The sequence below is a fragment of the Choristoneura fumiferana genome, chromosome 5 (assembly GCF_025370935.1).
Source record: "Choristoneura fumiferana chromosome 5, NRCan_CFum_1, whole genome shotgun sequence".
In the NCBI taxonomy this organism is placed as follows: Eukaryota; Metazoa; Arthropoda; class Insecta; order Lepidoptera; family Tortricidae; genus Choristoneura; species Choristoneura fumiferana.
The window spans coordinates 7,384,933-7,397,009 of record NC_133476.1 but is presented as its reverse complement, the minus strand read 5'-3'; the positions used below and the strand labels follow the sequence as shown (position 1 = coordinate 7,397,009).

The 12,077-nt window shown below is 37.4% G+C and overlaps 2 protein-coding genes across 2 annotated transcripts; both read left to right on the top strand.

Moving 5' to 3' along the window:
* The first annotated feature begins 541 nt into the window (after positions 1-541).
* On the top strand, positions 542-4,581 carry LOC141427716 (uncharacterized). Its single transcript, XM_074087311.1, has 4 exons — positions 542-1,043; positions 1,952-1,963; positions 2,517-3,524; positions 4,571-4,581. The coding sequence occupies exons 1-4, from the start codon at positions 542-544 to the stop codon at positions 4,579-4,581; spliced, it is 1,533 nt and encodes a 510-aa protein (XP_073943412.1).
* Positions 4,582-5,056: 475 nt separating this feature from the next.
* LOC141428024 (glyoxalase domain-containing protein 4) lies at positions 5,057-11,594 on the top strand. The gene is made up of 5 exons (XM_074087703.1): positions 5,057-5,257; positions 6,030-6,079; positions 7,522-7,787; positions 9,631-9,786; positions 10,816-11,594. The coding sequence occupies exons 1-5, from the start codon at positions 5,168-5,170 to the stop codon at positions 11,106-11,108; spliced, it is 855 nt and encodes a 284-aa protein (XP_073943804.1). The 5' UTR covers positions 5,057-5,167; the 3' UTR covers positions 11,109-11,594.
* The last annotated feature ends 483 nt before the right edge of the window (positions 11,595-12,077 follow it).

Below are 12,077 nucleotides of genomic sequence, written 5' to 3'. Positions count from 1 at the left end.
CTTTTGGTAAAGTGGAACTGATGATGAAGACCACAGTTGACCATCGAAGTTACTACTCAATAACAAGTATGTCACGGGTTGAATTTAAGTTACATTAACACAGTTGCTAAGCAATTTATGCTCCTCGTAATACTTGAAATGGAATGGGTGGTGAAGCACCAGGACTCCTCAATAAGGAAAGTCGCTCTTCATCAGAAAGAGCAATCTTTTGTAAAAGGTGACGAGCAGTTGACATTAAACTATTGTTGTAGGTTTCATTATACATGGAATCTAAACATTATTGTAATCCTGGCCGACTCCATGTTCTTGCTGTTTTTATACAGATTTGTATTGACATTGATTTGATTGTCATTGACTCTTTTTTTTTCTTGTGTTGTGATGGAATAAACTCTGCTTATATATTTTACTTAAATATGTGTTTAAATCCAGTTCTACAATAGGTTTGTAGTCAAACGTTTTCAAAATGTCAGAAAGTAAAAGTTGTGTTTTTCCGCAAGAAAAACTACGCGGACGTGAAAATTACGTTGTGTGGAAGTTTGTAATGAAAAATGCATTGATTCTGGACAATTTGTGGGCCTGTGTATGTGGTTATGCGGAAAATGACAAAACATCGGTTGATGTTAGAACTAGACGTGACGACATAGCGAAATCTAAGATTTGCTTGAGCGTTGAAAAATCATGTTTCTCGCATTTGATATCGGCAAAAACGGCAAAAGATGCCTGGAATGCGCTGGCAAGTGCGTACGATGACAAAGGACTCGGTTCCAGAGTGCGAGTACTCCAGAACTTGTGCGCCGTCAAACTAGAGAACTTCGGTAGCATGGAAGTTTACGTCAATGAGGTATTGTCATTAGCTCAGCAATTGGCGAATATGAACAAGGTTGTTGATGACGAGTTTCTCGGGGCACTGATGCTCAAAGGTTTACCGACGGAGTATGAGCCCATGATCATGGCACTAGAGCATTCGGGAGCTGTTATTACGGCCGATCTAGTCAAGTCAAAACTACTACAGGATCAACGTTGGACTACTCGTGGAGATTCGAGTGAGTGCTTATATTCTACGAGAAAAAGCGCTACAACAAATGACTCCGGAACGAGAAAAGCGCAGCAACATAAGGTAGAGTCAAAAGCGAAGGACTTATCTGGGCGTAAGAGAGAACCGTGGTGCTGGAAATGCAAACAAAAGGGGCATGTGAAGAAAGATTGTCAGAGCGACAGAAATTCTTCAGGAAACTGCGTTTTGTCGGCATATAGTACTGGAGCGGGCAAAGATACGAGTACTTCGTGGTACATTGACTCTGGAGCGACAAACCACATGACTGGCAAGCGAGATTTGATGACAGACTTTAAATCGCGTGGTGGTTCGGTTACCATTGCCAGTGGAGATAAACTGCAGTGCACGGGAATAGGTAACGTTATGTTGTCGGAAAATGCGATATTAACTAACGTGTTATTTATACCTGAACTCTCTGTTAATCTCATATCTGTTTCTCAGATGATTAAGGACGGTAGCAGTGTTAGTTTTGATACTAATGGTTGTACAATTTCTAACTTTAGCGATACTTTGCTTAAAGCAAATGACATAGGCGGTGCTTATAAACTTCAAACCTGCAGTCTAAGGGCGAATCTAACTGTTAGTACTACGACCTGGCATCAAAGACTTGGTCACTTGAGTGGCAATAACATGAAGCTTTTGAGGCAGGGACTTGCTAATGATATTAGTTTTCAGGACGACCCTTGTAAAGGCGTTGCGTGCGAAGTTTGTTTAAAAGGAAAGCAGGTCCGTTTTCCTTTCCATAGCAAGCCTGATAAGTCTGTGGCTGCAAAGCGGTTGGAATTAGTCCACACCGATTTGTGTGGTCCGTTGCCGGTGAATTCGCTTGGAGGCAAAAGGTACATCCTGACGTTCTTGGATGATCATACGAGGAAGGTGTTCGTGTATTTCCTGAAGCGGAAAAGCGAGGTGAGTGAATACACGAAAAACTTTATTAATTTAGTGGAAACTCAAACTGGTGATAAAGTTAAAAATTTGAGGTCTGACTGTGGTACTGAGTATGTGAACAGGGAACTTAAAGGCTTTTTGACAGGAAGGGGGATTGTTCACCAGGTGACTGTGCCATACAGCGCACAACAAAATTCCTGCGCAGAAAGGCTCAATCGTACGCTGTTGGAAAAAGTAAGATGCCTGTTGTATACGGCAAACCTAGACCACAAATTTTGGGCAGAGGCTGCTTGCACGGCGGCGCACTTAATTAATGTGTCACCTTCGAAGAGGCTCTCTGGTAAAACTCCTGAGGAGGCCTGGACGGGTAAGAAAGTGAGTTTAAAACACTTACGTGTGTTTGGCTGTGAAGCTCACGCTCATGTTGATAAAGTGAAGCGGAATAAGCTTGAGCCAAAAAGCAAGCGTTGTATATTTCTTGGTTACGAACCAAATGGATATAGGCTCTATGATTTGACGAAACATATAGTATTTCGAAGTCGAGATGTTGTTTTTAATGAAACAATTTTTCCAGGGTTCACCGGCAAACGGTCTGTGGAGATTTTCTTCCCGACATGTGACGATGAAGCTGTTGCTGAGGAGAGTCGTGCGGGAAATCAGCCTGAGGTTGAGAATGTAGAGAATGAGGCGGAGATGCGACCATTACAGAATGTCGACGTACAGGTTGAGGCGGAGAGGCCGGAAGCGCCTGAAGTTTGGTTCGAGGCGGACGAGCAGGACCCGTGTTCTTCTACTAACACAGGCGGTGTACCACAAGAGCCACGGAATGATGGACCAGCCTATAATTTGCGGCCAAGATTACCGAGGACAATGTCTGCACTAGAGGTAGAGTTGAATGAACCAACTACCGTCAAGGAGGCTTTGCAATCGAGCGATAGTAAGTTGTGGAGGCAAGCTATGCAAGATGAAATTGATTCGTTCAATAAGCATGAGGCCTGGGAGCTAGTTGACAGACCTGCAGACAAGAATATTGTCAAGAATCGGTGGCTATTTAAAATTAAACGCGACGCTAATGGAAAAATAGCGTGTTATAGAGCGCGATTGGTTGCAAAAGGGTTTACTCAAAAGTTCGGGATTGATTATTTAGATACGTATTCTCCTGTTGTACGACATAGTTCGTTGAGGATGTTGCTGTCTCTTGCGGTCGAGTTAGATCTGAAGATTGATCATCTTGACGTAAAAACTGCCTTCCTGAATGGAAATTTGAGTGAAGAGATCTACATGTCTCAGCCAGAAGGATTTATTAGACAAGGCAATGAGCATAAAGTCTACAAACTCAAGAAAGCCGTGTACGGGTTAAAACAAGCGTCTAGAGCTTGGTACGATAAGGTAAAAGAAGTTTTACTGGCAGATAACTTTACGCAGAGCAAGCACGAGAGCTGTATCTTCAGTCGCCGGGTGGGTAAGCATACTATTATCATTGCTCTCTACGTTGACGATTTTTTCGTGTTCTACGACTGCGACAAGCTTGCTGGCAAGCTGAAAATGTCGCTGAAGTCTCACTTCACTATAAAAGATTTAGGTGAGGTAAAACATATGCTAGGAATTAAGGTAGATCGCACTAGTAGTGAGTTAAAGCTGAGTCAGAGAACGTATATCGAAAAGTTGCTCGAACGTTTCGGTATGAGTGACTGCAAAGTCGCGAAAACGCCCTTAGACGTAGGTCTGAAGTTTTCTGACAGTGTTAACTATGATAGTAGACTACCATATCAGGAGCTGATAGGCTGCTTGATGTATTTATCTGTGACCAGCAGACCAGACATTTCATTTGCTGTAAGTTTTCTTAGTCAGTTTAATACACGTCACTCAGCTGAACATTTTGCTGCAGCTAAGCGTGTATTGCGTTATTTGAAAGGCACAATGAATTTAGGTCTACTGTACAGAAAAAGTGGTAAGCATGATAAGTTTCGTGTTTATGGTTTTACTGATGCTGATTGGGCTAATGGGGCGGATCGTAAATCATACACGGGCTATATGTTTAAGCTAGGTAGGAACGTCATTTCCTGGGGTTGTTACAAACAATCTTGTATCGCACTTTCGTCTACCGAGGCGGAGTACATTGCTTTGTCTGAAGCGGCAAAAGAAGCGGTATACGTCCGTGCGCTACTTGCTGAACTTACAGGACATAGTAATGCTGTAACTCTGTATAGTGATAACCAGTCTGCGGCAAAACTTGCCACTAATCCGGTCTTTCACAAGCGTTCTAAACACGTGGACATTAGGTATCACTATATACGTGAGGCGGTTGATAATAAAGTCATTCAACTGACTTATATGCCTACCGAACAAATGACTGCTGATGTGTTGACGAAGGCACTGCCGAATTGTAAGCATCAGTTGTTTGTTAAAGATATGCTTGAAGTCGTCCAAGATTAAGAGGGCGTGTTGTAGGTTTCATTATACATGGAATCTAAACATTATTGTAATCCTGGCCGACTCCATGTTCTTGCTGTTTTTATACAGATTTGTATTGACATTGATTTGATTGTCATTCACTCTTGTTTTTTTGTGTTGTGATTGAATAAACTCTGCTTAATATATTTTACTTAAATATGTGTTTAAATCCAGTTCTACAATAACTATTGCATCTTAGATTAGGTATTTACACAAAAAAACGTGAAAAAAAAATTATAACAAAAAATGTAGCCGACTACAAAAAACCATGAAAATAATTTTCTACCAGTCTGAAGTCGGTGCCTCAGCGCGAGCCAGCAGGAGTGATTGAAGCCCAATATTATGTAATTACCCACTTAGTGCGAAGGTGATGTAGGCGACTATAGGTCCACTCCTGCTGGCTCGTGCTGAGGCACCGACTTCAGACTGGTTGAAAATTATTATCATGGTTTTTTGTAGTCGGTTAATTTTTTTGTTACTATCGCCTTATTTACGTAGGTATTTGTTTTTTGGAGTTTTTGGACGAACGTTCGTAAAAATAGCTTCTGCGCTTGGCTGCAGTGTGAACGCGCCGTTTGAATTAAAGTAATCGGTTTGAACAACGTCACGGTCACGTCAAACGCCAGTTGTCATTTACTTGTCACAGGTGGTGCACGTGTAAAAGCATTTTTCTGTGATTTAACTCTTAAATTCAAATATTAGTTCGTATAATTAAAGTTACCTCGTTAAACACTTAAGTAATCTCATTTAAGTTAAATTATATCAATCAACATGGTTAACGGACGCGCCCTGCATTTTGTATTCAAAGTGGCCGATAGGACTCTCACTGCAAAATTCTACAGAGATATCTTGGGAATGAAGGTAAGGTTTTTAATATTTATTTATTGCAATAAATATAGGCATCACGCTATTTTTCAGAAGTTTTTACCGCAATTTTTAGTATTTTTCCTGCCGTGTGTGAAAACTTGTGTGTGGCTAATGATTAAGTAGATGTTGCAAGGTCAACGTAAACAACTAAGAACCGGTAATAATTTTGTGTAACTTACGCCACACATAAAACACTATAATGGGATTTATCGAGTGCAAATAAATATAACATAGTCATAATGCTTCAAAAATATTTGCCACACACTGTCGAACCAAGTGAATCAAGATGTGACCCTTTATGGAACATTTTCACAAGAAATTTCACAATTAAATTGTATTGTCTGACAAGGAAAACTATTAGGTGCTTACTGTAAAATACTTTGAGAATGTTCTATGGTGGGTTAGGCAAGACTCAAAAGGTTTAATAGGTAGTTATATAATTATTTTTCAGTGGGTCAAATACATAATTATTTTGCATATTGTCACTAGGTTCTTTAAAAAAAAAGATTCTACCTCAAAATCAATATTGTTTTTTTGAGTGAACTTTATAAACATTTGTAAGGGAAAGTTTTGTTGACTGTGATTTGAGGTAAGTATGAGATTTTTTCAAAGTAGTGTTGATAGTAAGGTCTATTTCTGCTATGCTACACATTAATTACAAAATGCACACTTTAATTGAATGAGTATCTAGACTGAAAGGCTTAGTCATTCCAGACTCATTAAGACTAAAGCTAATTTGGTTAATTGTGATATTATTATGTTCCAGGTACTCCGCCATGAGGAATTTAGCGAGGGGTGTGAAGCTGCCTGTAATGGGTGAGTCATTATGAAATTCACTTAAAGAAATATAATAAATAATAAATAAAAATATTAAAATATTTTAAAGTTACTTTTAGGGTTGTAATTAGCACAGCTTCTTTGAACTGTCATTTCTGCCTTCAAATTTAATTATTTGTCTACTAAATTAATGAATCAGTGACTAATTTTATGCGCCTAATAAATACTTTCAAGCGACTATATATTGTGTAATCCAAGCTATGTTTTAATGAATCAGCATGACAATATATAGCAACTAAATTTGTAATATGTCTACAAATGTTAAGCTTTAGCGACTAAATCTTTTTTAAATTAAACTTAAGTTTTAGCATTATAGCAATTGTTGCTATGATTAATGAATTATATAATAGCATATGTTCGGTAAAAATATGAAATCCATTTTTATGCTTCATGAATATTATGATTTTTGAGTTTAGTGCAATGAAGTTATACTAAAACGTTGTATGACGATTGAACGCCACTCAACGAAAGAACCAGTCATGAAATGAGTGAATTTTTGTTAAAAAATACGAGCACTTCTTAATCGTGTCTAATTGTAAACAAATTGGTACATGCAACTTGTTGCGGTATTCTGAATGCAGCACGCTCATTGGCGGAGCCGGCCGGTTCCCGCGCGTGCGAGGTCTCGTTCCCGCGCAGCGCACCGCGAGGTGTGTTGCTAATTTTCAATAAAAAAGAAGACGAATTATTAATTTAGTTGCTAAGTCATTATTTGCGATGCTCTTTATTGGGGGTTGATGTTGATTAAATTAGTAGACAGATATTGAAGATCAAAAATAAATAAAGTAGCTGATTTACAATATTAGTCGCCAAGTCATCAATTTTGAAGATATAATATATTTATTGGTAGCAGAGTTATATTGATTGTTGTTTGTAAATTGCTGCTGGATTTTGCATAATTTGTTGGTATTATGTAGATGGCATATTAGTTTAATAGAAGCTGTTCTATTAACCCATTGCTTACATACAAAGAAAGATGTTCCGTTACGGATGCAAAATAATATTTTAGTTGCTGTACTTATTCTTTCCCATTCTATTATTATATTACTGACTTTTGTTTTATTCAGTAATTCTTTAGTGTAATGTTTAGTTATGACAATGTTCAAGGTCTTTTCTTATATTTGGCCCAATTCAATTTTGTTTTGATAAAATGTTATAATCTTTTACCTCATAAGTCCTGGCATACTTCATAAAGTAAAAATCAATTGTAAGAACTAACTGCCGAATATAGGTACTATGTGGAGTTCAAATTTTTTAATAAAAAGACAACTTTAAATTGATTGAAATAGTTTCCTTATTTACTAAACTGAGAATTCTTGCCTCTATCTGTAGAACTGTTAAAAAAATCAGGACTTAAAAAATCGTTTTTACTTTTTCTTCATTTTCGTATGATTAAGAAACATTTTTATTTGCTGTTTCAGACCATATGCAAACAGATGGAGTAAAACCATGGTGGGCTATGGTCCTGAGGACACACACTTTGTTGTAGAACTCACATACAACTACGGAATCACACATTACGAGACGGGCAATGACTTCATTGGTCTCACAGTCCAGTCCAGCGAGAGTCTCAAAAGAGCTGCTGCTAATAACTGGCCTATCAAAGAACAAAACGGAATTAAATATGTGGAGGCACCTGGTGGATATAAATTCTTCATTGTTGATAAACCCGAACCTAGGGACAAAGGTAATTTAAATATTCAAATTGCGACATTGCTTTTAATACAATAAGTTCTTTCAAGATTTAAAAGTCAAGCCTTTACTAAATGTTTTTCTGATCTTTGGTGTGATATTTGTCTTTTGTATTCTTAACTGACCATAGATTACTGTAAAGATACTGAATAGAAACTGTAAAGTTTGGACTTCATGCAGCTAAATTTCTTTGTTATATAATTATCTAAGCTTTATTGTTCATATGTTTTCATTGTACTTTACATATTTTAAAATATATGAATGTGACTATATACCTATTTAAATATCGATAGATCTTTGATTTAACCTCATATGTGACTTTTTATGAAATTGGAATATCTACTTTAGAATTTGTATTTAAAATGTTTATTTGAATTTAGTAATTTTCATATATTATGAAGTCGAGTAAGAAACGTGTCAATATGTATAAGATTTTATTAAGTAGTTTGAAAATCTATTAACTATGTCCCTTAAAACAACACAGTTTCAAATCATGACAATAATAGCTGATATAATCATCTCTGCCGTATCAAGACATGTGTATAGTCACAATGCTAGTCAGTGATACCTACTCAGCTGACTGCTTGTGTTGGTTGTCTCCCCTTATCCTAGATAAGCTAAAACATGAGTGCTGTCTGAGAGCTATTGAAAGTGTTTGACACATTGTTGCATCACTAGGTACTGTGTGAGTGAAGTCAGCATGACATTTTCTTTGTGTTCTGTATTATATTCATTATATGCTATCTGCCCTTAACTAGGACATAATATGCTTGTGGAGTGCTCAGCTTTGAAATGCAGTGATGTTAGCAAACAAGAGTAGTTATTTTTTGTTGTAAAAATAGTAATAATTTTAAATTATTTGTTCATTCCCTAGGGCATTTACCATAGATATAAAATATAGGTTTATAGAAATAGTCAATATCTTTGTCTTTTAAATACCTACATTGCACGAGACATCAAAGAAGTATACATTCATGAAACACATGTATGAGATTGTGAGTTATAATGTAAAGTAAATAAACTACCTGAGAGTGACTGTAAGATAAGTCTATCTATGTTTGTCATGTTACTAAAATTGGTGATGTTGTGGCTATAGTTACTGAGTAGGTACATTTTGGCAAACATGGTGATAGCACAATGGAAATGTACCAAAGATTGGCAGTTTGATATTGACTTATTGCTAAGTGCGTGTATCAACTGATTGACAGATACCTACCTACTTCATATGTATTATAGTTTAATCTTTTAGACAAATTTTGATATTCTGTGCAGTACTTTGTTTGATTATACTGCTGAAAAAAATAATTGTCACTGCTTGCACAGTCAGGTTAGGTTATTAACATATCACTTAATATAATTTAAAATCAAGTTTTAGCCCTTGTCTTTGGGTTTACACACCAATACTTATTGTAAAATAAATATACAATTGATTAAACTCCTCCAACCAGGCTGGCACTAAGCCTCGAAATGTTTTTGTTAAAATAATCATTTTTAATGCAGGCTTTCTTTGCTGACTGTACTTGCAATGTCAATCAACCTACATAATGTACCTATATCAAATTTTAAGTCAATCCGACCACTGGAAGTGAATTCATTCCAAAACAGGGATATAAGGTAAACGTACGAGTGTTCGTCACTGTCCCAATAGTTGGCATGTAATCTTTAATTGTCATTAAGAATAGAGATGAGATGACAGCAGGGTGTCGTCTTTTGTGTATTGTGCATTAGCGTGTCGAGTCGAGCACTCGGACGTTTACCATATTGGCTGTACCTAAGTTGATTATAGAATGTAGGTAGATAAAAAGGTTACCTTTTAATTTTGTTTCCTTCGCTTCCAGACCCTGTAGTGAAGGTGTCCCTGGCGAGTTCGGACCTGGCCCGATCCATAGCCTACTGGAATGGACTACTCACTCTCAAGATCTTTGAGAAGAAACCAAAGTCGGTTGTCCTTGGTTTCAGTGACAACCAAGCCAAGTTGGAGCTTGTGGAAATCGGTAATTTATTCTTTAGTTTTATTTCCAAGAGACAATAAATACATACGTCATAATATACTACACTAATATGTTAATACTTAGTTCGCACTGGGCCCGCGTAGAAAGTATAACCAAAATAAAAATGTAATTTGCTGAATTGATTTAGATAATGTTTCAAGAATTGTAAGCTCCAAGATTTCCGATTGACATAGGCTTTTTTTACCACGGGAAATTGCGAAATTCCCGCGGGACGCTGGGTGACGAAGTTGCGGACTACAGCTGGTATTTACCTACATTATTTATCTTAAAACAATTATGATACAGCTCTATAATGAATTGAAACTGTCCTAAGAATCTTAACCCCTCGTTAGTGGGAATTAAAACAAATATTGAAATTTAGTCTCATCTGTTTTAATAAGCACAAATTCTGCTGATTAAAAAAAAAACAAAAAGATCTATGATCTGATCAGCGCCTTAACATACGAAGGGCTACGAATTGGTGTCCGGTGGCGGTGGTTGGTGGCAGGCGGCGGTGATGACTTGCCATCAAGTGATGCTCTCTGCTCGTTTGCCAGCTGTATTTTAAAAAAAAGTGTATCTTATAATGGCCTTCCGTGAACACGCTTACTAGGAAGTAGGCGGGGCTTAAAAGCGTATTCTGCGCGTCATTTGACTGACATCTGACATCGCATAACGCGAGCAAACCAATCCCTGCTTTTTGTCTGTTGCCACTTTTTGTGTGGAATTTGTTACGCTCCCTGACTTATTATTTATTCATAGACGAGAGGTTAAGCTTAAACACAAATTATAAAAATACCGATTTTGATGAAACATCTTTAAGAACCATCGCTAGAAAACCTGATTTCAATAACAAAACCGCATTCAAATCGGTCCACCCCTTTAAAAGTTACGGTGCCACAGACAGATACACATAACGGTCAAACTTATAGCACCCCTCTTTTTGCGTCGGGGGTAAAAAATAGAACAAAAGCTAAACGGCAATAGAATTTTTACACCAAAACTAATTTTAACATTTGTCATAATTTCCAGATGAGCCAATAAATCGCGCCAAAGCCTACGGCCGCATAGCGTTCGCTTGCCCCTTCGAAGAGCAACCAATCATCGACAGGAAGATCCAAGAAGCCAATGAGAAGATTTTAACACCACTGATCTCTCTCGACACCCCAGGGAAGGCCACCGTTCGTGTCATCATCTTAGCGGATCCCGACGGTCATGAGATTTGCTTCGTAGACGATGAGAGCTTCCGCCAACTCTCTCAAGTCGACCCCGCCAGCGACGCGGAGCTGGACAAGTTCATCAAATCGGATAAGTCGCGCGCCTAAGTTCATATTCAAGGCTACACACGTATTCTGATAAGATCGATATCGCAGATTTATGGTAAACCGCTATCATTGATACTTTTGAATCTAATCTTTGATTTTTATTCGCAATTAGATCGGTTTGCCATTTGAAGTGCCGAAGTTCGTTCAGAACTCGTTTATATTGAATCTGGTACAGTGCTCAAAAATATGACGATAATCTCGATACGGTAGCGAAGTTTTTCGTATCTTAGTATGTGAGGTATGATGAACATTATGAAAATCAATCTTTGAGGTATTTGTACATAAATTTGGTTACAAATCACAAAGCATGCAGTATCAGTATTGTTAAGACGTTTTTATTACTTGTTACTTGGTTTTTAAGTTATGACGCGAAAGTAGTGTTGGTAAAGAAGTTTTTGAAGTCCACATATTAAGAACTCGACTCATATTTACGGGATTTTAAGCTTAAGAGACTTCAGAGTCCTAACAATCGATTAATCGTCAGTATGAGGGTGTTTTTTATAAGTAAGGGTTTTTTTATTGAGTGAGTGTGTTTGTAGAAACCTTAATATTTTCGTAGCAAGCAGGAATGCACTTAAGGTACAAGGTAAAAAGCCCTGGTTTGTAACAAATTAACGAAAACGGATAAACAGACAGAATTTAAAACTAAAAAATGTACTGATTGATGCAGTACCTACACTCAAGTATCCTACAAGTACATTTTAGTTCTAATCATAACTCAGTTGTTCATAAAGCTTTGTGTATACAAAACACTCAAGTCTTTATAAGGGACACGTTGAAAATAACTCTAGCTTCGATTAAATGACTAAAGCCTAAAAAACCAAGTTGAGTCTTCTAATTAAACACTCAAATGACTTGAGTCTTTACCAACACTATACGAAAGTGATGGAATTCTAAATTATGTGGCTGGGAACACTACCAGGCGGGCGTCAGTCAACAACAATTATCAGTATCGAATACTATACTAAG

Coding starts and splice junctions, on each gene's coding strand:
- LOC141427716 (XM_074087311.1), top strand. CDS start 542: ATGAAAAATGCATTGATTCTGGACAATTTGTGGGCCTGTGTATGTGGT.
- LOC141428024 (XM_074087703.1), top strand. CDS start 5,168: ATGGTTAACGGACGCGCCCTGCATTTTGTATTCAAAGTGGCCGATAGG. Junction 5,258..6,029: donor GAGATATCTTGGGAATGAAG/GTAAGGTTTTTA, acceptor ATTATGTTCCAG/GTACTCCGCCATGAGGAATT. Junction 6,080..7,521: donor TGTGAAGCTGCCTGTAATGG/GTGAGTCATTAT, acceptor TTGCTGTTTCAG/ACCATATGCAAACAGATGGA.